Source organism: Anarrhichthys ocellatus, unplaced genomic scaffold (genome assembly GCF_004355925.1).
Source record: "Anarrhichthys ocellatus isolate YVR2014 unplaced genomic scaffold, GSC_Weel_1.0 scaffold10, whole genome shotgun sequence".
Taxonomy (NCBI): domain Eukaryota; kingdom Metazoa; phylum Chordata; class Actinopteri; order Perciformes; family Anarhichadidae; genus Anarrhichthys; species Anarrhichthys ocellatus.
In genome coordinates this window covers 7,475,891-7,502,880 of record NW_022280040.1, presented here as the reverse complement: position 1 = coordinate 7,502,880, position 26,990 = coordinate 7,475,891, and the positions used below count along the sequence as shown (strand labels likewise).

General features: G+C 43.8%; 1 protein-coding gene across 6 annotated transcripts; it reads left to right on the top strand.

Annotated features, from left to right (window-relative positions):
• The first annotated feature begins 603 nt into the window (after window positions 1-603).
• Window positions 604-26,904, top strand: dnajc13 (DnaJ heat shock protein family (Hsp40) member C13). 6 transcript variants are annotated; one of them, XM_031850550.1, is made up of 58 exons: window positions 604-769; window positions 2,627-2,690; window positions 3,616-3,696; window positions 9,041-9,116; window positions 9,649-9,798; window positions 10,103-10,144; window positions 10,247-10,447; window positions 10,569-10,775; window positions 10,938-11,033; window positions 11,281-11,372; window positions 11,519-11,685; window positions 11,799-11,878; window positions 11,962-12,131; window positions 12,234-12,266; window positions 13,015-13,114; window positions 13,211-13,318; window positions 13,451-13,606; window positions 13,711-13,767; window positions 13,872-13,993; window positions 14,180-14,255; window positions 14,433-14,528; window positions 14,633-14,773; window positions 15,753-15,770; window positions 16,689-16,771; window positions 17,004-17,157; window positions 17,326-17,429; window positions 17,534-17,693; window positions 17,798-17,860; window positions 17,962-18,063; window positions 18,252-18,356; window positions 18,533-18,735; window positions 18,855-18,939; window positions 19,062-19,216; window positions 19,708-19,753; window positions 19,865-20,019; window positions 20,141-20,342; window positions 20,450-20,565; window positions 20,694-20,772; window positions 20,868-21,003; window positions 21,248-21,432; window positions 21,555-21,629; window positions 21,723-21,842; window positions 22,120-22,515; window positions 22,600-22,713; window positions 22,816-22,932; window positions 23,058-23,235; window positions 23,327-23,418; window positions 23,503-23,602; window positions 23,687-23,761; window positions 23,846-23,958; window positions 24,044-24,213; window positions 24,316-24,358; window positions 24,548-24,721; window positions 24,906-25,085; window positions 25,382-25,522; window positions 25,612-25,755; window positions 25,874-25,973; window positions 26,677-26,904. In XM_031850550.1, the coding sequence occupies exons 3-58, from the start codon at window positions 3,629-3,631 to the stop codon at window positions 26,772-26,774; spliced, it is 6,819 nt and encodes a 2,272-aa protein (XP_031706410.1). In that variant the 5' UTR covers window positions 604-769; window positions 2,627-2,690; window positions 3,616-3,628; the 3' UTR covers window positions 26,775-26,904. The 6 variants fall into 6 exon arrangements, with proteins under 6 accessions (XP_031706410.1, XP_031706414.1, XP_031706409.1 ...); XM_031850554.1 differs by lacking the exon at window positions 2,627-2,690 and adding an exon at window positions 26,265-26,369 and having other exon boundaries at window positions 26,677-26,768; XM_031850549.1 differs by lacking the exon at window positions 2,627-2,690.
• Window positions 26,905-26,990: the final 86 nt, after the last annotated feature.

The window sequence follows — 26,990 nt, the reverse complement described above, 5'->3', positions numbered from 1 at the left end:
ATAGATAGATAGATAGATAGATAGATAGATAGATAGATAGATAGATAGATAGATAGATAGATAGATAGATAGATAGATACTTAGCAAGCTACTGATACCTGGAAACCTGCAAAAGTAAAATGATAAAATATAAAGAACAAATGAACAATAATGTTAGCCATAATAATAGTCATGCTTATAATAATGATAATAATTGAGGTTGAATTAACTGTTTTGACAACCTCAAGATATCAAGAAGCAAACTATGCAGAGGTAGAAATAGTGCAATTCAGTTTCCATTTCATCAGATCAATTCACAGAGATTACTAAGAAAGTTCATTATAATAATGTGATAAATTATTGATGTGTATGGACGTTTATTTGGTGTAATCTGTCTAGTTTTTAAACTGCCAAATGGAAACTAAAGATTCTACTATATAACCGTCCGCATCAGCTGTTCCGAGGTCAGTTTTGGCTGTCTGTATCAATTTCAAACACCGATGAAAAATGATGAAAATCCGATCTCGGGTCGGCATCTCGACAATTCCGCGTTCCGACAAAAAACAATCAGCTGACAGCCGCATGACAGGCAGGGCCTCACGCATGCGCAGTAGCACACTTCTTTGGTATGAGGAATATGGCAGCGTCCTGAGCCCTGTTGGGGGGAATACGGCGTAACTGAGCACCTTCAGCATCAGAGTGGGAGAAACTGAGAAGCACCCAACCGCACTCAGAGGAGGGTGGGGGCCTGCGGGACGGCTACGACTAACACCCGTTAGCGAGTTTACAGGTAAATGCAGCCGTTACCACCTGCCACTGCCTTGAAGCCATCTTCTCCATGTTTGCTTGATTGAACCCCGCTGCTAATGCTAGCAGCTAGCTAGCTCCTCCACAGGAACCTGAGTGAGTTATTAGCTTGTGGCTAACCCCCAAAGTTAGCCTGCCACAGCCCCTTTTTTTAGCATCGGGCAAACAAACGCTGCTAACATACGTGTCTGTGCTATCTGGTGTTCTAGTTAGGAGGAGCAGCGGCAGTGTCGACATCGCTAAAAGCGGTGCTGTCGTGCTTGTTTTTAGCCTCGGTTAAACCGTGTAGGCCCGCTGCAATCAAGCAGAATTTGGCTAAGCGCTTGAGATCCAGGTAATACTGCTCGTGGTGGATTTACTTGACAGATCGGTACCCCGCGTGCATCCTCAAAAGGATTTACATTTCACCCATTTCGTGCAACATCTATATTTATCATCTCTTGTCAAAAAGCTGCAGGTTTATTATATTTTAGTTATATATATATATATAATATATATAATATATTAAGCAGGTGGTTCACGACAGAGCCATGAAAAATGAAGTAGAGTCAGTGCCCGACGTTAAGGTGGCCAGAGAGATTGCTTCATGTAATTAGCAAATACAGAGGGGGCATTGCAACACGTCTTAAGTGCAGACAAGGCTTGCAAGAGGAAAACCACATTGCAGAAAACATCCATGTTCCTGGCTATGTTCAATCTCTATAGAATATCTGATTAATATGTCATTCATCCAGAGCTGCCCTTGTCAGCCCCTGTAGATGATCATGTGCTTTTACTGTGGTCACAGCTTTATGTTCAAGATCATTTTAACTGATGTATAAAATGGTTGGGGCCATAAAATTATGTAATGGCAGATGATACTTTGACCTTTGTACCCACACTGATGCTTGAGCAGTTTTCATATTCTTTATATTGTTCTTTTTCAAAAGGAATCAGGTGATTCAACTTTTTTTCCCAGCAGCTGTGGAAAAACAGGATGGACATAAATAGGCAAAAGAGCTCTTCATACGGTATCAAGAGTGAACCGTCGTGACACTTCCAGTATATAACCTGTGGCTGTAATCTAGTTAGTCAGTACCTAACCAGTAATGTGCGGTTGACAGTTTATTTTCATTTGTTCAGATATATCCCATTTAGAGGTTTCACACAACCCTATCAAAGCTGTTCTCTTAAAGTTTATGAAAAGTTGTGAGACCTGTCTGGAGCAAGTTATTATGTAAATGTGTGCGTTTTCTTTGGGCCTGGTTTCATTTACATTGTCTTCACTGTCCTGCTGTTTTCGTTTTTTGCTTAACTCAGTCAATGACAGGCCATGAATAATGTGCTATTCATCTGCATACAAGTAGGAAGAGGTGGGAGGGGTGATCACATGACCCAGTCCTGGAATCAGCCACGGTCTCTCAACCCAGTAATGTAATAAAAAAGAAAAAACTGCACAGCCCCTCTGCTGCAGTAGAGATCACGCCGTGCACTGCTTGCTGCTAACATCTCCTATTGTGCTTTCCATCAGCCCCCCTGCTTTGGATTAGATTAATTATACAGCGGCATGAATGAGTGTTTAGAAAAAAAACAGTAAAGCAAAACTTGGCTCTTGACTGTTCCTTGCACCTTTTTGTTTCTCCAGCACAGGCATCAATTATTGAGACACTGGCTCATTTGTTAAGGATCCTCGTCCAGTGCTGTGGCACCTGATGGTAGCTTGTATTTGTGTCCAGTTGTCTCCTCTGTTAATGGTGGTTTCCATCATTTGGGGCTGTTTTGCTGTCCCCCTGCTTCAGCCACACACTAAAAAAGGAGAGGAAGAAAAACAGGAGTCTGATTTTACTTTATTTTTTTCCAGGATCCTGCCAGAGTGCTGACACAGGTTCCCTGTGTCACAGTGCAGCCGCCAGCAGATTACTGCAGTAAGGATAGGAGAGGCAGCCATGCTCCCGGTTTGCTCTGTTCTGGTTTTTTGACTGGTTTGTCTTTGATGCCTTCATCTTTAATTTGTTTGAAACAAAATATCAATCTCAACCAATCCCACTGATGCCTTGTGGTCTGTCCTGGTTGTATTTAGTGACAACAACAAGGATCCTACTTTAATCTAAAGTCCAGGTTTGAGAGTATCTGTTAAAGTTAAATTACAAGGATTTTCATTCAAATAATGCACTGGGCCAGAACACTGAGACACGGCCTAACCCCTGTTTATCTAAAGCAATCAATAGGCCTCGCTGGCTTTGCACCAGACTTTATTGACACATGCTCAGCTGGTGCACTGTTGTGTTTTTTTTTTGTATGTGGCTATGATACAAGACTGGAATGAAAGACCTTTACCTCCTCTCTGTTTGGCTGAGGTATGCCTCTTTTCAGACTGAGCCCGTGAAAATGCACACACGAATAGGAGAGCGTGGATGTCGGAGAGCGGTTTGTAAAAAAAAAAACAATGAAAAGTCATGTGCTACCAGCTGCCTTGATGCTACGGCTCATAGCTGAACTAACGACGCCGATGAGGAGTCGGTTAGTCGTGGAGAGACGGGGCTACTCTGTCGTTAGCATTACTCCTGAAGAGTGTCTGGTGGGAGTCTCTCCCTTCAAGCTGCAAAATGTTGAGCGACTGTGTGAAGTGTGTGCTGCAGTATATCGGAATGTGCGAGACCTAAACTTGATGAAGTAATGACCTGTACAGGTTATTTGGTGACTTCTTATAGAGCGGACATTACCTGAGCCATGAAGAGCCTTTGGTTATCATCCTTCCCTTCTGTTGTGTCGTTAAAAATGTTCTCTAAAGTCGAGTTCAAATGAAGATATTCCACCTATTTATCTTCTGAACCCTTTTCTGTGTTGCAGGTCCTGTGAAAAGATGAATGTCATCAAAGAAAACAAAGACATGGCCTGTTTCTACACCACCAAGCACTCCTGGAGGGGAAAGTAAGGCCCACAACGTTTTTTTTTATTTAACCCCGCTGCTGATCGGTTTTCAGGGCTGGTTGCACTGTGTACTCCACATCTTCTTTGTGTTGCTTTACAAGGCAACATTGACCTGAACGCTTGCCATCGTCACCTTGTGAAGACAGTTTGGGAAAATCCTGAAATCCTGACTCAGTACTTCCATTGTGTGGACTTCCTTATCACAGCCAGGTCTTCAGACCGCTGTCAGCACTCACCAATCAGCACTAGAGACGTAGAGCTGTCATAGACAGATAATGAACACTAGTCTTTGGCAAGATGACGTCCGTGTACTGACATTCATTTATTGTATGGATACAAAAACAACAAACACATGAGTCACCCAATGGTACACTTATACATCTACTGTTTGTTATGAGCATTGTATTACATCATGAGTAAGGACATCATTTCCCTCTACAGTGACTTCTGTGCACTGATATTTTGGTAAACAAGATACACCCAATATGCCTTCTTTCATGTGTACTAACTTCCTTTTAAAGATTACAAGGAGTTGCACAGTAATATATTAAAGTCTTGATTTTTAACATGTTTTTTTTTCCCTCAATAGACATTATTTTTCAGAATTTAAAAAAGTGTCTGTTTACTCATGTGTGTACAGTATGTGTCAGGTGACGCTGTTGTCATATTGACCTTATATGAACACGTTTATAGGTAGTGAGAGATGATTTGGTAGAGTCCATTACATGAGAATAAAACCAACTGTATCTACGCTGTAAACATCTGTCCAGATGGCCCAATGTCCTCGATCATCTAGTGCGTAGGGTATCTGTTTACATTTTATAGATTAAAGCTAAATTACACGCTAAAGCCAATACAGGCCTAAAACTAGATGAGACTTGATGTAGATGCTTGGCGGCCCTTAAAGCTAAAGGATGGACCCGTTTGAGCGGTGAGCCAGTGGGATCACATTACCGATACCTGCTTTCTAAACGTCTCTGGGCCATTAAGGCCTGCCGTTGACTCTGGTAACTTAAGCAGGGCTGCAGAGCATTAGCCATCATCAGAGCTTCATCCCGCTAATGCTTCCTGAAGTGTCCACCGGAGATGAGCGCTGATGTATGTGTGGTGGACGGCGTTGACCGATGTCCCGTTCAGAACGTTTGTCGACACATGTCCGCTGACCTGGGTCCAGCTCTGGTGAACGGGCATCTCCATCAGGCATGGGACATCATTTATTGATATTAACATTTAAAGATCTTTTAGGAGACTCTCTGAAGAGAGAGATAACAAAGAGACGAGAGAGCACAGAACAAGTGAGAGAGCAGAGAGACATAACAATACATTTGTTAAAGTCGTTCTGGGATTTTTCGGTGAAGCTTAACCACAGTTGCAGACATCAGTGTACGAATGCTGACAACCAGAGATGAACTTTTTGACAGCAGGCTCATGTGAATGTGTCCAACGCAATTCAGTAGATCTGCGTTATCTGTCTGCTGAATGAAAAGAGCAAAACTCACACAGAGCTCGAATAGGCAAACAGAAAGGGAAAGTGTCAAGTCAGCATATCCTCTTTCAATTTGCTTCACACCATCTTCAGATATTGTGGGCGTGGCAGATAAAATGAAAAATGCACAATATGAAGTGCGCTTACGTAAGCTTGCACCGCCCAGTTTCAACCAATAACAATAATTTCCATCATTCTGTGCACAACCGTGACCTGAGTCCGCTGCTCATGGCATTGAGTCTGCAAACAGCTAAAGTGAAAGTACAGTATAGTTGGTTACCTCCCTGAAATGCTGGAGGTGTGCATCCTGTCACCTGAAACTCTTCATCTAACAGCTCACTGTGGCTCCTCCCTCTTCTTCCATTACGCCCTGCAATACTCATTCACTGTCAAAAACATGCCCATTGTCTTGTTTTGTAGACACATTTTTGATGAACGACAACATTTAGTGTCAAGCTCACTGACACACTCATTGCATTTCCTGTGAATACTTCATGATAGAAGTGAACTCGTGTTGTGTCAGTTAAATGCTGTTAATATTATAAATACAGCTCTTTTTCCGTAAGTGTTACCACAGACACCGAGCCTGTAACACTGCAGATGTGCGAGTATTGCAACACTTTAAGCAGACTATAGGCTCAGTCACCATTGTGTTAACAGACCTTTATTTCAATAAGTCTTTGTGATTGCCGCTTTAAACATGAACACATACAGTAGCATTCAAACTGCATAAAAGCAAGTGGTAGCAGTTTTACCTTATAGTTTGATTAACCATCGTCTGAGAGGATATTTGTCTCAGGTAGTCACAGCATCGTCTCAGGCTCAAACACTTACTGTGTCACAGATTAAAGGTGCTCAGCTCGTCATTTTTAATACAGAACATGTTTCTTAGACTCACCTGTGATCATTGTGCCACTTTGGTTATTAATATAAAAAGTGCTGAATTGTGACCATGTTAAACCGTATTCAGCATCACGTCTTTAAAGCCTGAACCTGTGTGGAGGACATCTTGGGTCAAGTGCAGATTTAAAAAGATCCAGTTAAATTAAAAAGGCATGCAGGAAAATGAGGCGTCGGCTTGTAATCATAAGTTAAAATGATTAATGATTGGACGATATGGCAGATTGGTCAACAGACAGGGAGAGTATTCATCTGTTCTGCAGGAATTTAAAAATCCATGATTACGCGATGTTGCTCTGGAGTCTGGTATCCTCTTTTTACATCTAAAACAAGTGTTTCTTAGTGTGTTGATTATAATCAGATTAGTCAAGATCACTGGAGTTAACCTCCGATCTTGCCTCAGATACTTTTCTTCAATACTTTTATACTTTGGTCTCAGAGGTTTCTGTCATTTCAGGGTTTTCAAGCACAGCAGCACTTCTCTAGATGCTCCATCTTTCACTGTCCGTTTACATACCAGTGCATAGGATGGACTGTAACTATTATCCTTCCTTGTATTTTTATATATATATATAATTTATGAAAGTGTTTTTCAGGGTCTGTTGCTCACATTCAGCTCTCTTTCCTGAACTATTTCACTCTCTGAGATCTAGTGTTTGTTGAGGGATCATGTCGTGTTGGCAGAGCTTTTTACGTAGTCAAACAAATCTTCAGCTCGGTTGTCTTTGTGAGAAGTTTTGTTTAAAGAGGAGAGGCAGCTGTTAGTCAGAGACGGGAAGTTGCTCAATGTGATACATTATGAAATCCCTTGAAGAGGAAGGAAAAGCTTTGTAAGACAATCTGTACAGTACGGCTGAATGAAGAGTATCACAAACTATATCTGTGGTGTGAACTGTACCTGTAAAGGACTAGACCTCTGTTCTGAATCATTTAGTACAAATCACATACTCATTATATCACTACTGACCATTTGTCAAGGTTCACTGTTAAAGAGTAATTTAGATGTTTGTGAATGTTTTCATACTAACATGACGTTGGTTTCCATTCATTCCAGTCCTGTGTTTAAAACATCTGTGAACATCGTGACTGCGCTTTATTTATGACAAACAACTAAAACATATAAGCAGACATGGTGCTGCCAAACACGAGGTCGTTTTAGATCTCTGCTTAGTTGATTTTCATATCTTTGTATGAATGGAAATCTGAACCACATCAGCATGTGTTGTAAGATGGTGAGCAGTCGTGTCAAGTGTACGTGATTTGTTGTAGCTAAAGCATAAAGAAACTAGTGAGGTTATTTAAATTCCTACGGTCTCCACATGTTATAATAAATTCACTTTAATCTCAACTCATCCCACCTTCCCACATGCAGGCTTTATTTTATTTTAGCAGGTGAATTTGGCTTCTAAGTCTTTGGACAAAGCTCCAGCTGTAATCAGTCCACAGAGAATGAATAATTAACTAAGTTTGTGCTGACACCTCGTTAAACCAGCCGCTTAGCACCAAGGTCAAGACATGGAGAGAGAGACAGCACCCCGAGATCAGGATCATGGTCTCAGACTTTGGGGCCCAAGATGACAGAAATGCAAAACTCAATGTGTAGCATAGATGGTGTAGCATAGGTGGTTAGGACTAAATGAACATATGTGAACAGGCTTCCTAATGGGAGCAGAAAGGACGTGATGTTTGTATAATTGTGAAAAAGGAAGGAACCTAATATTCCAAGCAGCCTTGCCTCAGGCCGCTGCCTGACCTGTTTAGGTTAGTCATGTACTCAAGTTTGAATGCATTATGCGGAAGTAACTACTCATTTGGACTTCCTTTTTACTACCGTTACTGTTTTTTGATTGGACTAGCTGGTAGCTTCAGACCTCTTAATGTTATCCAGGCCCAGAGAGGATGTGCAAGAAAGAAAGGAGCCTAGTCAGCATGTTCAGTGTGCAGGCTGATAGTGCTTTGGAGGTGCTACAAGAACATGTTGTACATGAATGAACATGCATCTATACCAGATACAAATACACCTTTACATTTAACACTCTCTAAATCTAAAAACCTCACCAAACCTTTTTTTTTTTATTTTTTTTTTTTATTTTTTTTTTTTAACATAACCAAAACCCCCAAATGATCCATTTTCAAATCAAACAGCAGGCTGAATGTTTTGAATTTGGGGGGAAAAAATGTGTTGGCAACGATCAAGCGCCAACACACACACACACACACACACACACACACACACACACACACACACACTCTCTCTCTCTCACTCATCATGCAGAAAGATTGAATTTCACACTTCCTTCCTGCTGTGTGAGAAAGCCCCACTCTCAGCTCTTCTAATGAATAAGTGTGAGTTGTTTTCAGAGTCAAAGAGTGACTCATTAACAAACGGTTAACGTACGAGAAGTTGCAACCTTTTATTTTGAAGTCACTTGAGAGACAGAGTGTGGTAAATGAACAGCAAATTCCCTCGTAGTAAGGGAAGGGTATCCTGGGTAAATATTCAGATATCACAGCTGGTATTACATACACTGAATGGTGAGAATTAAGGCTGCATGTTAATGAGGTTCAGTTCAGCTAACTGTGTGGCTATCGCAGCTTTGAAAGTAGCAGTTAGTCTGTCTGTGCTTTATGTCAACCATTACCTCATCAAACTGTCTGTAAACATGATAATAAACCGGTAGTATGGATGATATCATAAGCTGAGCCCTGGTGATGTCACCTGTCCTACAGGAGCAAATGGAGCTTTTCCTCTCACACCGCCCTGCAGATGTAATGGAGCTTTATTTACATGACGAGACATTGTACTTCACAACACGAGTGCTCCGAGCTAACTGGCACTCCCACCTGTTTGAAAGGCTGCCGCACGCATTCACGGCGAATGTTTTGCGGCGGCCCCGTGCTGTTGCGGGGGTGATGCTCGGGCCGCGTTTGTGACTCATCCCATCTCTGCATTTCCAGGTACAAGCGAGTCTTCTCAGTGGGGACGCACGGCATCACCACGTACAACCCTGCCACGCTAGATGTAACAAATCAGGTCAGTGTGTATGCAGCCCGTCACACGGGAACTCGCAGCCGCTCGTGGGATGTGCTGTTCTTAGTTCCATGTGACTATTGAAAATCCATTTGAGGCGCATTGCTCTTTTGCTAAAAGCTGAAACGTCTTATTTTTTGCCTCTTGTGTGCAGTCTTTAAATACACACACACACAAAAAAAAACCACACACAGTACTGCCTGTGTTTTCACTGGTTAGAGCATGAAACGTGTGCTAATCAATACAGGCATGAAACCTTACTCGATTAGCACCTCAGTCAGGAAAAGGTCTAAATGGGAAATAGCATTGTGGTTGTTTTTAAAGAAATAAGTATATTAAATGGAGTAAAAATAACATTGGTAACACTGTTTATGCAGTAAACACATAATAATGTGTAATATGCTATTGTGAGATGTTTGTATGCTGCTTAGAAGGAGGACTTAAAGTACCAGAACATGTTATTTCATGTTCAGACTGCTTGTATGTGACTCTAACGGTGTGTTTGTCTCTCTCTTGTTGCGGTCCACGGTACCAGTGGCCTTACGGGGACATCTGTGGTATCGGCCCGGTAGGAAAAGGTCAGGGAACAGAGTTCAACCTCACATTCCGCAAAGGCAGCGGCAAGAAGTCCGAAACGCTCAAATTCTCAACGGAGCACCGGACGGAGCTGCTCACAGAAGCACTGGTGAGGAGACGAACTCTCATCACTTCATTGCCAGCACTGTTTGGGAATGCAGTGCTTGCAAATCACAGGCCCTTTGACTCACTGTAGGTGTTTATCACAAACATGAATCAGCAGATAGTTTTGTTGATGTGAAGAAAGGAGGAGGAGGAAGAGGAAGAGGAAGATCTCCCCGTGGAACTCATTAAATGTGTTTGTAATACTGCAATGAAGAAAACACTTCATCAGTGTTTACAAAAGGGATGATTTAAGAGATGTGTACATTAACTCTTAAACCTTTTTGTTTATTTATTTTTCTTATTCACAGAGATACAGAACAGAGTTTTCAGAGGGGAAAATAACTGGCAGGGTAAGTACTGAGCTCTATAAAGAAACACGATTCATTAAATTATACGTTTTGCCACTGCGGTGACACCAAAAATGAACGTCTTTTCAACACGTGTGCTCACAGCGTTACAACTGCTACAAGCACCACTGGAGTGACGCGCGGAAGCCCGTGAGTTTAGAGGTGACACCGGGCGGCATAGACCAGATCGACCCGCACACCAATAGGGTGGTGTGTTCCTACGACTACCGAAACGTAGAGGGATTCGTCGAGGTCTCTGATTACCAGGGAGGATTCTGCATCCTTTATGGGGGCTTCAGCAGGCTGGTATGCATTCATGGAGTTATTGTGCATGCAAATTGTCCTCAAACTACGTGTATGAACCCTGAATGTGTGATCCTAACATTTCCTTTCCCTCCCTCTCCCCCGTCGCCTTTTTTACTCTCAGCATCTGTTTGCCTCGGAGAACCGGGATGACATCATCCGCAGCGCCGTAGAGCATGCTGGGAACTTTATCGGTATCACGCTACGACTGAGGAAGGAGGCGCTGACCTTTGAGGATTTCGTGACGGACAGGTTGGGGAAGTACAGCTCGGACGAGAGCATCACTTCGCTGGCCGAGTTCGTGGTGCAGAAGATCACCCGTCGACACCCGGTTAGCACCGCCTCTCCTTGTTCCTCGCAGTGCTGTACGGTAGAGGTTCTCAACATGAGGCCCGGGGACCCACCAGGACTCCCTTAACTGATTCTTGGGTCTACTATGCAAATATAATAGTCAGTTTTGTTAGTGTTATGAATTGCCTGTCTCTGTCCTTAGGAGCCCGTTAAGCGTATTCTGGCCCTGACGGAGACTTGTCTGGTGGAGAGAGACCCGGCTTCATACAACATAGTCACCATCAAACCCTTCGGAGAGGTGAGCACTCAGATACTAAAGCCACACCCAAGGCATCACAAATTCCAAGTACTAGTACGGGCGCTACTTGTACTCCTCTGAAGATGGATCTTAATAGAACGGTCTGTCTTTGTTTCATTATGTATGAACTGCCTCACTACAAGTTAGCAGCTTGGATGAAAGCACTTGAGTCTGTGTGTATTGAGTAAACCTTTCCCTCCCTCCCTCCTTTTTTCTTTTATTACCCTCTTGTATCATCTCCCTTCAGGTATTTGCTCTCATCTGTGACGTAGACAACCCTCAGGTGTTTACAGTTGAATTCATCCGAGGTCAGATCAGAAAGTATTCCTCCACAGAAAGGTACACATACACCCGTCTTCATGTGTTTAGTGACACTACAGGCCCTGTGGGTTCATTAAATGTTCTCATGAGCCTTTACACTCTCCTGTTATTGTGTGCTCACTGGTCGTTTGTAATGCATTCAAGCTGAGTCTGTGCGTCTGTAGGGACTCCTTGTTAGCCAGCCTGCTCGATGGAGTCCGCGCATCAGGCAACAGGGACGTGTGCGTCAAAATGGCCCCCACGCAGCGAGGGCAAAGGTGGGGCCTACTGAGCATGCCCGTGGACGAGGAGGTGGAGAGTTTGCATCTCAAATTCCTGGCTGCACCTCCTAGTGAGTTCAAGCACTTCATCTCATGAGATTCAGAAGAAAAATGTCTTTGTTATTGTTCTTGATGCCTGTATGTTCTCTTGTTTAATGGTTCCATCCCTCGTTCCTTTGCTCAGATGGAAACTTTGCAGATGCAGTGTTCAGATTCAACGCCAACATCTCCTACAGTGGAGTGCTGCACGCAGTAACCCAAGATGTGAGTGTGTTCAATCCACGTGATTTATGTTTATCGACCAGAGCACAATTCACACTAATTTCCCCGTCGTTATCTCTCTTCAGGGTCTTTTCTCTGAGAACAAAGAGAAGCTCATCAACAACGCCATCCTGGCTCTTTTGTCCCAGGAGGCCGAGCTGCCGGTGCTCAACACTGAGCTGGAGAGCCATTTCCAGGCCATCCGACGCTTGGTGGCCTCCAAGGCGGGCTTCCAGGCTTTTACCCAGCTGCCCAGGTAAGAATTCAGCAATAGTCTCATTGTATCCTCCTGCTTTTATTTCTTTGAAGTGTACTTTGTGTTGAGCTGCTGGTAACAGGCATGCTCTGTCATTCCAAGGTCTGGTCAAGGGTCTGGAGTCACAGATGCAACGTAAATATGAATCCATACATCTCAGTCTGCCCTTTTGCCTGTCTCTGTTTCTTATCCTTCTTGCTCTTTTCCAAAGTCTCTCTATCGATCAGCCTTCTCCTCTTTTATCTTTGTTCTGCTTTCATCTCAGGCTTTTAGACAGGCACTTCAGAAGGGAGGTTATGTCCCTTCACTGTGTTCCGTAGAGCTGTCTGCCTCGATTTGTCTTGACCTTCCTCTCTCGACATCTCACACTCTTTATTTTGCCTCTCCCGCTATCTGCTTTGCCCATTCTATCCTTTATATTTCTGCACATCACAATATTTAAGAAGCCCATAGTCTTTTCGGGTCACTGAGATGTATGAGAGGAACTGTATTTACTTTTTATTATTTGTTCCTGCGAAGCAAACGAGAATTGGTTTTCCTGTAAGATTCATTGCCAGAGTAGCTTGGTGTTTCCCTCAAACAACCAACAAGACACGGATCACTACAAAGAAATAAATGGTTTATTTCTGCTCGAAGGGAAACCTCTTTCATATTGTTACACTTAGTAGTTCGGTTCAGTAGAAGATGTGACACCTTATGAGCCAAAGAAACAACAAGCCACTTCTGAAGCAATGAATTCTTTGTGTATCCAACCCCAGACCTCTTTTTCAATAACACATTATTTGTATTGTGTTGCGTTTCTGTTATTTGTGATTAACGTTTTCGAGGCACGGTCCTCTTAGTGGCATTGGTAAATCTGTGAATGTTTGTTTGTGTGTTCTAGGTTCAGGGAAAAGTTGGGAGTAAAGACGGTGAAAGCTTTAAAAAGGAACAACAACAGTGTGACGCATGCTGCTGTCGACATGCTCTGTGCTCTCATGTGTGTAAGTATCCCCTAAATATCTGCACATCAGTCATTTATCGGGTTTGTCTTTCATCTGACAGTTTCAGACATTTTTTTTTTGTGTGTTTCTTTGCAGCCGATGCACGATGACTATGACCTGAGGCAGGAGCAGCTGAACAAGGCCTCTCTGCTGTCCTCCAAGAAGTTCCTGGAAAACCTCCTTGAAAAATTCATCACTAATGTGGTACATTTCATGTTATTGTCAGCAAGCTGGCTGCAGAATTTAGAAGTTTCTCAAGTACAAAAGTAGTTTAAACCTCCTTTTTTTGTTTGTATCTTAAATCTCTCATTCCCTTTTTTTCCTCTTTGTTTTCAGGACAATGGAACGGGAGCTCTGGTCATCAGCTCCTTACTGGACTTCTTAACGTTTGCCCTCTGCGCTCCCTACAGTGAGACCACAGAGGGGCAGCAGTTTGACATGCTGCTGGAGATGGTTGCCGCTGATGGACGCACCTTGTTCAAACTCTTCCAGGTAGTTGAGTCATGTGACTCAACCTTTCCACCCTAATTATGATGGTAATATGATATATATTCAGTAGATGCTTGTGTGTTGAATTATATTGTCTTTATCTTTAGCATCCCTCAATGGCAATAGTGAAGGGGGCCGGCTTGGTGATGAAGGCCATTATTGAGGTAAGCCTTTCTGTGGGTTCGGTGGTTTACGGTGTCGATAATTTCATGATTAGAAAGTCTTTATGCTTTAATAAAATGACCAACCTGTGTTTGTTCAAATGTAGGAGGGAGACAAGGAAATAGCCACCAAGATGCAGGACCTGGCCTTGAGTGAAGGGGCTCTTCCCCGGCATCTGCACACCTCTTTGTTCACCATCAGCGCTGACCAGCGGATGCTTACCAACAGGTCCAACCTCAATAAATCCACACACTCGCACACAATGATTTGGATTTGTTGGTACCAGCAGCTAGTTAATTCTCTCTATTTAAGTAAGAAGAACACTCATTGTATGTCATGGTAGACGGCTTAAGTTTCTACAGTGGATAAACAAGAAGGTGTGTTCTCAAACCAACGACTTGTAAAATTTCTCAGGCAGCTGAGTCGTCACCTGGTGGGACTCTGGACGGCAGAAAACACTGTTGCCATGAACCTCCTGAAAAGGATACTGGTAAGTCTACAGATCAGCCCATTCCAGACATTAAAAGGTTTGATGCTCGTGACAGGAGCCATCAGTGTAATATGATGCAGGCAAAGTACTCCAGGATGTAGGCCAATGCTTTTCTCTGGCAGCGGAGGCCCTCTGTTTAAGTCTGAACCCATTTCCCTTCGTCTTGTCCGCTGTCAGCCAACAGGCCTGCTGGCTTACCTGGACAGTCCCGATCCAGTCCCGGAGAAAGATATGGATCGAATGCACATCCGCGACAACTTGAAACTTGCCCAGGTATCTGCAGAAACATCGCATCACAGCTGTACATTTCTGCAGAGTGAACAAACAGCTCGATGAGAAAGTAAAGCCGTCTATAATTTTATATTTGTTTCCCACAGGACCAGCTAAATCGAAACAAGGTGCCCGAGTGGCAGCGGATAGCCGGCAAAGCAGCCAAAGAGGTGGAGAAGTTCGCCAAGGAGAAGACCGATCTAGTGTTGATGCACTGGAGGGATAAAATGGGCATAGCCCAGAAGGAGGTGAGGATATATTTGTCTTTGTAAAGAGGCTGAGGGGCTGATTTCCCTGTTATCAATCAGACTGCTGCTGTCTGCTCAGGTGTCTCTAACTGTTGCATCCTCCTGCTGACGCTGAACGCTACTGCAGGCTGCGGAGGCAGACTCAATAACACTCTTTTCAGCTGCTGCTGTTTATTTCTGCATGCAGAGCGGTGTCTGCTCTGACGCTGCCTGATTTTGGGGAAACGGTACATGTCGAGATACAATTGGATGCTTTTTCTGTTCCTTGTATATCTGCTGTTGAAACTGCTTGTGCAGTTTTCATGTTTTCCATTACAGGCAGGTCTGAATGTGACAGTGTTATTTTAATTCAAAGGTCACTTTCTATTATAGAATACCTTTGTTAGGATATGTGCACATAGTCGACGTGAGGTGCTTCAGACTGAGCCTGTGTGAGTCAGTCTTATAGAAAGTGTGTGGGTGGGCTGAGGTTGGTGGCATCATCTGAACTGATTAATAAAACCTTGCTGCCTGCTCTCTGATGTTTCTACAAAACTGAAATGAAATGCACTTTAAAATCAAGCTAAAGCCTCTTCACTTACTTCACCTGAAAATCACCCGGCTTCCTTTTCTACACTTTTGTTTTGAACATCTCAAAATGGCTGACCAACATATTTTGATTGGCTTGCTTTGACTGAATATTCCCGAATCAACACATGCTCCGTGTATATTTGTTGTTAGCAGCATGTAACCGTGGAAAATATATGAATCTAGTGGATAGTCAGCGAATAAATTATGAAGGATTCAGTGATTTTTTTTTAATTTTATTTTATTATTTTTTTTTTTTTTTCTTTCAGCATGAATCTCTTAGTAACTCTTTTTGTTTCAAATCATCTGTTTGATCCGAGGAACAATAATCTCTCTGTGTTGTATCTGCCCCCCCCCTCCCCCTCCCCCTCCCCTTTGTCTTGTGTGGTTTCTCTGCTGTCAAACAATGCAGCAGGACAGAAATAACTTGGTAAGTAGGACTGACCAATGGGATCCATGCTCTTCACTTTCCATCTTCTTTCTCTCTCTCTCTCTCTCTCTCTCTCTCAACGAAACCATTTTTCAATCTTCATGTGACACATTGGGTGTGTTTTTTTAAATTCAGCCAGGCGATGAACTATTGTCATCTACGAGGGATTGACACAGGTGTCTTCAAATAGATGCAGGAAAAGAAGTAGTCAGGATTTGAACATGTCTCTTCTTGTCCTGCTGTCAATAGAAGACGTTTAGAGTACCTGTAGTGTTTTGTAATCAGTAAATAATAACCACTTGTAGTTTGAGAGGTGAGTGTAATTAACATAAAGGGAAGGATCTTTTCCAAGCTTCCTGTTTAGCCTCTGGAACTGTTTTCTATCATTTTACATCGCTCACACCATTTTTCCTTTATGTAGGAAATTTACCTAATTGCTTTACGGCACCAAAAAAGAGAATTTGTTTACCTTGCAAATCATAAGTGCTGTGCTGATTAAGGTTGTACGGCTCCAGTAGCAACATCCACAGATTAATGAGAACCATGATCATCTCTGTCTCGCCCAGCAAGAATTGCAGAACTCATCCAATTTTGGGATCCCACTTTGGTTTTTGTGTTTCATAACCTTGTTTTCTATAATGATGATAATGACGACATTGTTTTTTTATCATGTTTTTTGTCCCTAATATCTGCCTTTCTCCATCCTCAAAAACATTTGTATTACCTTTTCCTCCATACTGGTGCCATTTATTTCATTTCTGGTGTCTTTGTCCTTAAAGTAATACTCATGTTGTTTCCATTTCAACTTCACAACTCTTTTTATGCCATAAGCTGTAAAAGAACAAAAATGTAATGCTGTTAATAATGACTGACTGGAAGCGACTCCTCAAAGTTTTAAATCTTTCCTTTTGATTTCAGAATCCAAACCAAAAGCCGGTCATCCTGAGGAAGAGACGCCAGAGAATAAAGATTGAAGTCAACTGGGAGCTTTTCTACTACAGGTACAACAAGCCATATTCTAGCTTTGTTGACTCTATTATATTGCACATCATCCTGATTTCAATTATTTTGGAAGTGAGTGCAGAGTCCAGGTTTTTATGCCTCTGTGTCTTGCTTAAGAACCTTTAATTCAGGCCTTCCATGAGCTGCTCCATTTTCTATATTTTTACGTTAAAACAAGCTGCTAAACCAACACTTTTTTAACAATCCTAACCTGCTTTTGTTTTTCTCAAGATTCCAGCTCGACCATGCACGGTCCAACCTCATCTGGAACCTGAGGACGAGGGAGGAGCTGCGAGACGCTCTGGAGGGGGAGATGCGCGCCTTCAGCGTGGACCGCGAGCTCGGCAGTGCCACCGTCATCTCCTGGAACCACCAGGAGTTTGAGGTTTGTGCTCAGCTAGACTGTTTAACGCTCACTGCTCTCTGGAGCTCATGGCTCTCATTTGATTATAACCATCAATATCTGTGATACACTGGAGATTTACCCCACACTAGTATATCGTGATAGTTCAGTTATTTCTAAAGCAAGCAACGTTTATGTTCTTATTCGCAGGTGAAATATGACTGCCTTTCAGATGAGATAAAGATCGGGGATTATTACCTGCGTTTGCTGCTTGAGGAGGATGAAAATGACGAATCGAATGCCATCAAGAGATCGTAAGACTACGATACACCACAACCCAACCAGCTGCACTAATATCATCAATCTGTACTGAATCCAAAAAGATGATTCATGCTTCTCTCTCTCTCTCTGCTCTTAGATACGAGTTCTTCAATGAACTCTACCATCGCTTTCTGCTTACACCCAAAGTCTCGATGAAGTGCCTGTGCCTGCAGGCACTCGCTATAGTCTACGGGAAGTGCTACGATGAGATTGGCCCCTTCACAGACACAAAATACATTGTGGGCATGCTGGACCGAGTGAGTACAAACCGTTACTGCAAGATATCATGTATATTTAATGCACTGGAAGTGTTTTATGTCTTTTAATTAATCATAAAATCCAAAATACTCTCATGTTGCAGTGTACAGACAAACTGGAAAGAGACAGACTCATCGTCTTCCTCAACAAACTCATTCTCAACAGGGTAAGCTGTTGAAAGCAGCAGTGCCTCTTAGAGTTGCCTGTTCATTTAACCCGTGTTTCTGCCTCTCTGTCTCGAGTGATGATTAATTTTCTGTTCTTTAGAAAAATGTGAAGGAGGTGATGGACTCGAATGGAGTGCGTATATTGGTGGATCTGCTCACCATGGCTCATCTGCATACCAACAGAGCTACTGTGCCCCTACAGGTAAAAAATATGGCTATTCATGTTATGTGAAAATAATGTCTCTGTTGATTTGATCTAATCACACGTAACACTAGATGTTGCCGTCTTTTATGAGCCATAAATGAAATTCAATCCAATGTTGACGCTCGTGTGAAAATGTAGATAATCTGTCTGGCGTGTCAAACAGAGGGTCTTCTTTATTTCCACAGAGCAACGTGCTGGAAGCATCCGCAGACATGAAGAGGGAGAGCGAGAAAGAGTGGTACTTTGGTAACGCAGACAAGGAAAGAAGAGGACCTTTCAGTTTTGAGGAGGTTTGTGATCTTCTTAGAATGTCAAGCACTGGCTGAGAATGCACAATAGGGCATCGGGTTACGTGATCGGTGTGAGTGGAAATAGCTATAGAGGGAACTCTCTACTAGTAGCTTGTAACTCATGCAGCCACCACTGCTTATCATTTGTTTTCCGTTTTTTACTTTTCCATCTCCAGATGCAGGAGTTTTGGAGCACAGGTGTCCTGACGGCGAAGACGCGCTGCTGGGCTCAGGGGATGGATGGCTGGCGCCCCCTGCAGGCCATCCCCCAGCTGAAATGGTGCCTCCTGGCCACTGGACAGGCAGTGATGAACGAGTCCGACCTGGCTACACTAATCCTTAACATGCTCATCACCATGTGCTCCTACTACCCCAGCAGGTATGTAGAGCAGAAAATACCTCTCTGTTTGGAAATATCTTTCATATGGTATCATGATATCATTCCATAAAGCAATGAAGTGTGTGTGATGATCTTTGGTTTATCTACACTTTGCTCAGGGACGCAGATAATGCCATTATCCGTCCTTTACCTAAAATCAAGAGGATGATCAGTGACAACGCTTGCCTCCCTCACATTGTCCAGGTAATTACATGATCTGAATCAGATTTTTTTTGTTTTTGTCTACACAATCATATCCACTTTGGTGAATTGCTGAATTAAATGAAACGACATGTTGATCGTCTCCCGTTCTTTTCCTCCTTCAGCTGCTGTTGACATTTGACCCCATCCTGGTGGAAAAGGTGGCCAACGTTCTGTACCTGGTGATGCAGGACAACCCGAATCTGCAGCGCCTCTATTTAACTGGCATCTTCTTCTTCATCATGATGTACACAGGCTCCAACGTGCTTCCTGTCGCAAGGTGAAAACACACACACACAAGCATGCAAACATGATAAAGTTATCCCCAGACGTTTTTAAAGTCCCAGTGAAATGGAAGATGGAGGGTCTTTAGCTTCTGCACCAAGTATTCCCCAGTGGAAAGGAATATTTAAGCTGTGCATAATTACAAGAGGGATTCAAATCAAATCTGTTACATTTGATTGGACCACTAAAAAGTGGTTGGGCTTAGGGTGTAGCGTGATGCAGAGCACAAGGTTCACGGGTGAATTGTACTTGGAACAAAGATATTTAAACCCATTGCTTTTTACCCTGGGGGACCTGTATCTCCACCCAGAAGAGAGCTGCCTGAGATCGACCGTGCCTTATGCAAAACATGTCTGTCATCTGCTAAAGAAAGCTCCTGCGTGCCAATTATTGTGCCGACTTCTTCAACAATAGAACATTACACATTGGTACCAGTGACATGCATTATTGATGTTGACCTCAAAGACATTCCTGTGGTTTCTTAAGGTTCCTGAAGTACACGCATCTGAAACAAGCCTTCAAATCAGAGGAGGTAAAGTTTTTGATATGGATTTTTAACTTTATATATTACAACAGATTGTGTCTTATGAATCCAGCCTCCTTTTGAAAATAATAACACTTGTCGGTTGTGCCTCCTCTCCAGTCTAAGGGTCAGGACATAGTGCAGCGTAGTGTTCTGGGGTCGGTGCTGCCTGAGGCCATGGTGTGTTATCTGGAGAACTACGAGGCTGAACGCTTCTCAGAAATATTCCTTGGAGAATTTGACACACCTGAAGCCATTTGGAGCAGCGAGATGAGGTCGGTATCAGTCTCTGTCATGTCTAATTAGTGTGCTTTAAAAGGCAATGTAGAGCTATTTAGAAGTGCACGTGTGGCTTATAGAAATTTAAACAAATTGTGTTTAAACCCTCTGTTTCAGGCGGAGGATGATCGAGAAGATCGCTGCCCACATCGCTGACTTCAGCCCCAGGCTGCAGAGCAACACGCGGGCCCTCTACCAGTACTGCCCCATCCCCGTGGTCAGCTTCCCTCAGCTGGACAACGAGCTCTTCTGCAACATCTACTACCTCAGACATCTCTGTGACACCATCCGCTTCCCCAACTGGCCCATTCGAGATGCTGTACGTCTCTTTTTGTTTTTCCTTATATACCCAAGCTTGTACTTCCTTAAAATCGTTCCTGCTTGTGGCGTCTTTAAATTTGTGATTCACCTCAATTATTCCTGCAGGTGAAGCTGCTAAAAGACACCCTTGAAGCCTGGAAGAGGGAGGTGGAGAAAAAGCCTCCTTCTATGTCTGTAGATGATGCATACGAAGTCCTCAACCTCCCCAAAGGACAGGGGCAGTGAGTGGCCTTGTTGTTACTCGTTTTGTATCCTGAATATCCTTGAAAGCAATTCATGTGGATGTTGCACTTGGATAATGTGGATTTAGATAGCAGGACTGAAGAAATGATGGCATTTATGTCTTCAGGCACGAGGAGAGTAAAATCAGGAAAGCTTACTTCAGACTGGCGCAGAAGTACCATCCAGACAAGAACCCAGAGGGCAGGGTATGTGTTACAATCATCCCTGACATGATATGTATGTAAGGGCTTACATATCATATATTCATCCATCGATTTTAATTTCAACTTGTGTCTTTCAGGACATGTTTGAGAAAGTCAACAAAGCCTACGAGTTCCTTTGCACAAAGTCTGCTCGAATCTTGGACGGCCCCGACCCAGAGAACATCATCCTCATCCTCAAAGCTCAGAGCATCCTGTTCAACCGCCACAAAGAAGGTATGCCTGTATGTGTGTGTATATATATATGAACCCCCAAGTGCTCTCCTTAAAGATTCCTTCCCTTTTCCCCCCCTCGGGAAAAAAACCATATTTTTAACAAGGGGGGAAAAGGGAAGAAATCTTAAAGAGAGCAACTGAGGAGTGATCCCTCTGGGCAGTAGTACAATAGATGTGTGCAGAATTAACGACATAATAACATGTAACTAATACTGCTCCTCCTCCTCTTATTTGTCTATAACAGAACTGGAACCGTACAAATACGCCGGTTACCCCATGCTCATCAAAACAATCACAATGGAAACAGAGGATACTCTGCTCTTCTCCAAAACCTCCCCTCTCCTCCCTGCTGCTGCCGAACTAGCCTTCCACACCGTCAACTGCTCGGCTCTCAACGCGGAGGAGCTGCGCCGCGACAACGGCATCGAGGTATGCACGCAGTCACAAATCCTCAAATGTGAAGCAGTCCAAATGAAACAGCTGCCCACCTACATGTGGGCTGGTGCACTGCGGTTTCACTGAATACATGACGGTTTCCTGTATTTAATCAGGTGCTGCTGGAGGCTCTCTCTCGGTGTGTTGGTGTTCTAACTGCATCCAGCAAGCCTGATGACATGGCTGTACAGGTAAAATGAGTCTTTATTCACCTTTCTCTCTAGAGATGAACACAGTACAGGATTTCAATAACAACTTTTCTTCGATACTTGAATGTGCTGCAGGTGTGCGGGCACGTCTGTAGGTGCTACAGTGTAGCAGCCCAGTTTGAGGAATGCAGGGAAAAGATAATCGAACTGCCCAACATCATCAGGGACCTCTGTCACATCTTGTTCTATGGAAAGGTGAGAACCTTTAATCTTTTCTTAAAAAAAGTTTTCTTTCCACAATTACAAAGAAAAATCTTCCATGTGCACAATTCTTTAGCATCAATATGTCACTGTTTGATTATTTGTGAGATTTCAAACCATATAAAAAAAATATGCCGGTATTCTGGCATTTTAGAGGCTGCAATTTCTTTTTTAAATATTTAAATGCTACATGGAGCACCAGTGATGTCCGCTTTATACTTTTTCTGGAACCAGACAGCTTCCTGATGTTCTCTCCCTCGTCTCCTCTCAGGGTCTCCCAAAAACTGCCAACCTGGCAGTTCAGTGCGTGAGCTCCTTCGCCGTGGATTTCTTCCTGCAGACCCATCTGTACCACGCCGGTGTGCTCTGGCACCTGCTGGTCCACCTCTTCAACTACGACTACACTCTGGAGGAGAGCGGCGTGCAGGCTAGCCAGGACACAAACCAACAGCAGGTTGCAAACAGCCTGGCCAAGCTCAGCCTGGTAGCGCTCAGCCGTCTGGGAGGCTACGCCCCGACACCAAACACCCCCGACGGGAACAATCCTGTTTCAGAGACCAACGGCATTGAGGGCACGCCTCCGGAGAACCCCACCATCCGCAAGAGCTTAGCAGCCATGCTGACGCCATACATCTCAAGCAAGCTGGGAACGGGATCTCCTGCTGTGGTATGTGGTGCAGGTGGACGGGGAGGGTTGTGTCGAGCTTTTACATACATAAACACCAAGCTGAGTGTTTTGTTGTGCATTTAGGTCTTGAAGCTGCTGAATAGCAACTCAGAGAACCCGTACTTGATCTGGAACAATGGAACAAGAGCCGAGCTGCTGGAGTTCCTGGAGGGTCAACAGGAGGGAAACATCAAGAGGGTATGAATAACATGTATAATATCATTGATTAGTATGTAGATATTAACTATGTCGGAAGAACAAAAACGTTATTCAAGCATCCTTTCTATGCTCTCTTTACAGGGAGAAAATGATAAAAGCTTTGGTGCAGAGTTTGTGTTCAGTGATCACAGCAAAGAGCTGATAGTTGGAGAGATCTTTGTGCGGGTCTACAATGAGCAACCGACTTTTCCTCTTGAGGTGAGTAAAAGATCAACATAGTGCCATTTTTGTCACATTTAATTGTCTATTTGGTTTATGTGCAACATAAAATGAACTTCAAACCTTTTTGTAATGCTGTAATGTGTTTCCATCTCTGTTTTTAGTACCCCAAAGCCTTTGCAGCAAGTCTTCTGGACTATGTAGGCTCCCAGGCCCAGTACCTCCACACTCTGCTGGCCATGAGTCAGAGTAACAAAGTGGAGTCCCAGCAGCACGCTGAGAGGCTCCGCTTCGCTGAGATGGCTTTGGAGGCTCTCCGCAATGTCATCAAGAACAACCCCGGTAAGATATGACACTTCCTCCACTTCTACTTTGTAGTAATTTTATTTAGATGTCTTAACTTTTCTAAGCTGTCATCTTTGTATGATTTCAGGTTCGGAGTCGGAGTGCATCGGCCATTTCAAACTGCTCTTCTCTTTGTTGCGGGTTCACGGAGCTGGAAGAGTACAGCAGCTGGTTCTGGAGGTAGAGGTTCTTGGTCCTGATATCTAATTATGACTGTGGTTCCCAATGTCTGTGCATTTTACCCATAGTGTGTTTCCTCTGCAGGTTGTGAATACAGTGACGTCAAACCAAGAATGCGTTAGCAACATTGCCGAGTCGCTGGTGTTGTCCAGCCTTCTGTTGCTGCTGCACTCTCTCCCCTCCAGTAAAAATACTATCATTGACTGACAATTTTTGCTCTTTGCTCTCCACTTTCTGTGGACTAACATGTTTTTTGTGCATCATTCAGGCAGACAAATGGTGCTGGAAACCTTGTATGCACTGACTTCCAACACAAAGATAGTCAAAGAGGCTATGGCTAAAGGTCAGTGTATTTCGTTCATTTCTTCTACATATTTGTGGGATTTCTGAGCGCACAGATGCTCAAGTTAATCCATTTGTTCCCCAGGTGCTCTGATCTACTTGCTAGACCTCTTCTGTAACTGCACACATCCCCAAGTCCGCACACAGACTGCAGAGCTCTTCTCCAAGATGACTTCAGACAAGCTGGTCGGGCCAAAGGTCCGTCTTGATATGAATATGAATAGAAAAATTTAAACGATAGATGTCCTCCTTGCGTCATCGTATATATCCTCATCTCTGCCAGGTGCGTTTAACGCTGATCCGCTTCCTTCCTGGCGTGTTCATGGACGCCATGAGAGACAACGCCGAGGCAGCCGTGCACATATTCGAGGGAACGCACGAAAACCCTGAGCTCATCTGGAATGACAGCTCGAGGGAGACGGTGTCCACTACTGTCCGGGAGATGATGCTTGAGTATGACATGAGCCCAATTCAATACATTATTTAACCAACACCTAGCTGAGTAGTTTAAAATATTGGATTATCCCAACTGTCTAATATTGGGGTTTTTTCCAGGCACTTTAAACAGCAGAAGGACAATCCTGATGTGAACTGGAAAGTAAGTATAATTGTATATTACTTAGAATAAAACGGTTATTAAAGGATTCAAGGATAATTTATTGTAATTATGCACCACAGGGGTGTACAACACAATGCAGCTGTAGCCCATTTTCAACACAAGAAAAACAGTAGTAAATATGCTGTGTATGATTTAATGTGACAATAGATTCTTTGTTTGTGTGCTCAGTTGCCAGAGGACTTCACCGTGGCGTATGGAGCTGGACAGGGCGAGCTAGAAGTTGGTGGTGTCTTCTTGCGCATCTTTATTGCTCAGCCAGGCTGGGTGCTTCGCAAGCCACGAGAGTTCCTGGTGTCTCTTCTGGAGACCTTGACTGAGCTGCTGGAGAAAAACAACCCCAATGTGAGCTTCCTTGCTGAGAAACACAAACACACGAGATTTAAAGTGGCGCTTTTGTGCGATTCTTTGTGGAGAAACTCCGTTTTAAGTCGACAAAGTCGTGTTCATTCACTCAGAACTTCTTTGGTCGAGATCAGCTCTAGTTCTTACACTGACGTCTTCACTTCTTCCTGTGATTCTCCTGCAGGGTGAGGCCCTGGAGACCGTGACCACAGCAGCAGTCTGTCTGTTCAGCTCACAGAGCCAGCTGGCCGACCAGGTTCCTCCTCTGGGTCACCTGCCTCGTGTCCTGGCAGCACTCAACCACAAGAACAACGCTGTGCCCAAGAGCTCCATCCGTCTCATCCACGTGCTGTCAGACAATGAGGTGAGGAGCCAAACGTGCATATTTAGCTGTCTTTTTTTTAAGCTTTCCCGACTTTCTAAACCTCGTTTCACACAAAGACGACTGCAAACTTTTAACAGCAATACTGTGTCTGTTTGTGTGCACAATACTAAATCCCTTTAAGTTAAGGATTCACACTCGGAAGAGACCAGAGTTGATGTGTTACGAACAGTCACAGTCTCACTTTGCTTTCTTAAGATTTGCCAACAAACGATGTATAGTGCAGCTGTCTCCTTTCCGCACTATGACACACTTCTTTGTGTTTGTGTTTTGTCTAGCTGTGTGTGCGCTCCATGTCTGCTCTGGAGACAATCGGCCCCCTCATGACTGGGATGAAAGCTCGGGCTGACATGGCCGGGTTAGCTTGTGAAGCTCTCAACCGCATGTTCCAGAAAGAGCAGACGGAACTAGTAGCCCAGGTAAACTAACACCATTAATATTATTTTGATTTGGTTGTGTGCATCATGTTTGAATAATAAAAAATATATTTTATCATTGAACTGAACAGGCTCTCAGAGTGGAGCTGGTCCCTTATCTCCTGAAGCTGCTGGAAGGAATCGGCCTGGAGACATTAGACAACCCTTCAGCCACTAAGGCCCAGATAGTAAAGGCTCTCAAGTCCATGACTCGCAGTCTGCAGTACGGAGAGCAGGTACGATAGGAATACATGACCAGCAGCATTATCAGTTAAAACCACTAAATGATCAGAACTGTTAATTGGTCAAAGTTACATCACACTGATTATTTGTCGTATTTGAAACTCTTTGCAGGTGAATGAGATTCTTGCCAAGTCTTCAGTGTGGAGTGCCTTCAAAGACCAGAAACATGATCTTTTCATCTCAGAGTCTCAGACCGCAGGTTACCTGACAGGTAAAGTATTTCTATAAACTTAACCTGCTATTAAACACTCTGCATCACAAAAAATGGGACATTTTCCTAACAAAGCTGTTGAAATGATTTTGCTGTCGGTGTTTCAAAGGTAAGTCTTGTGTGCCTTTCTCTGAGCTGTTCTTGAATCTTAATGCTTTGCTTTATCCTCAAACCACCTTGTTGCTGACTCCTCACTTGTGCTTGAACCCAGAGACCCTTTCTGTCTCCACGTCCTGTAACTTCCTGGCTCTGCCCTTCCCTTCCTCTTTGTCCTCCACGTTTCCTCCTCAGGGGTATCCACTCCTTCTCTCATGGCCGCCAGTAGCCCACTGCGAGGGGGGCTCTAGACTCCTAAGCTGGGTCCTCCCAGCCCTCCTCTCTCTTGCTCTGATGCAGGTAGACGTTGACCTCGCTCCTACTACCATTCCTTGCCCCTTTACCGCCATCTTTGACCCACACTTTAATTTTCCATTCCCACCTCTCCGTCTTCAAAATCGCTAACTTCATCTCCATCCAACTATTACTAATCACTAACACAAATAACCTGGAAAATGAAAAGCTTAGTCAGTGTAGTGATCACGCCTCCATACGTAAAGTAGTTGTCTTTTAGTTTAGCTCATCATTGTAGCTCACCACTAGCACCCCGGCTATCCCACCTAGTAGCACCTGGTCTGACTTGTATCTATGTTCCTGTCACCTGTAGGTCCAGGAGTAGCAGGTTACCTTACAGCAGGAACTGGCACCCCGGTAATGCCCAACGTCCCACCCCCTGTGGACAACGACATTGGAGACCAAGGCTGATGGACACACTCACAGTCACGCTCAGGCACCCAGACTGCCCTGCTGCTTCAATGGCTGCAGCTCAGAGAGGGACTGTCCAGCTCCCAGACGAGGGGATGGGGAGAGAGAGAGAGAGAGAGAGAAAGAAAGACGGAGGAGAGCGGGCCGTCATTGACCGTCACCAAAATCTCTGCAACACCTCCTCCAGCATCACTCTCCTCTCCACTTAGAAATGGC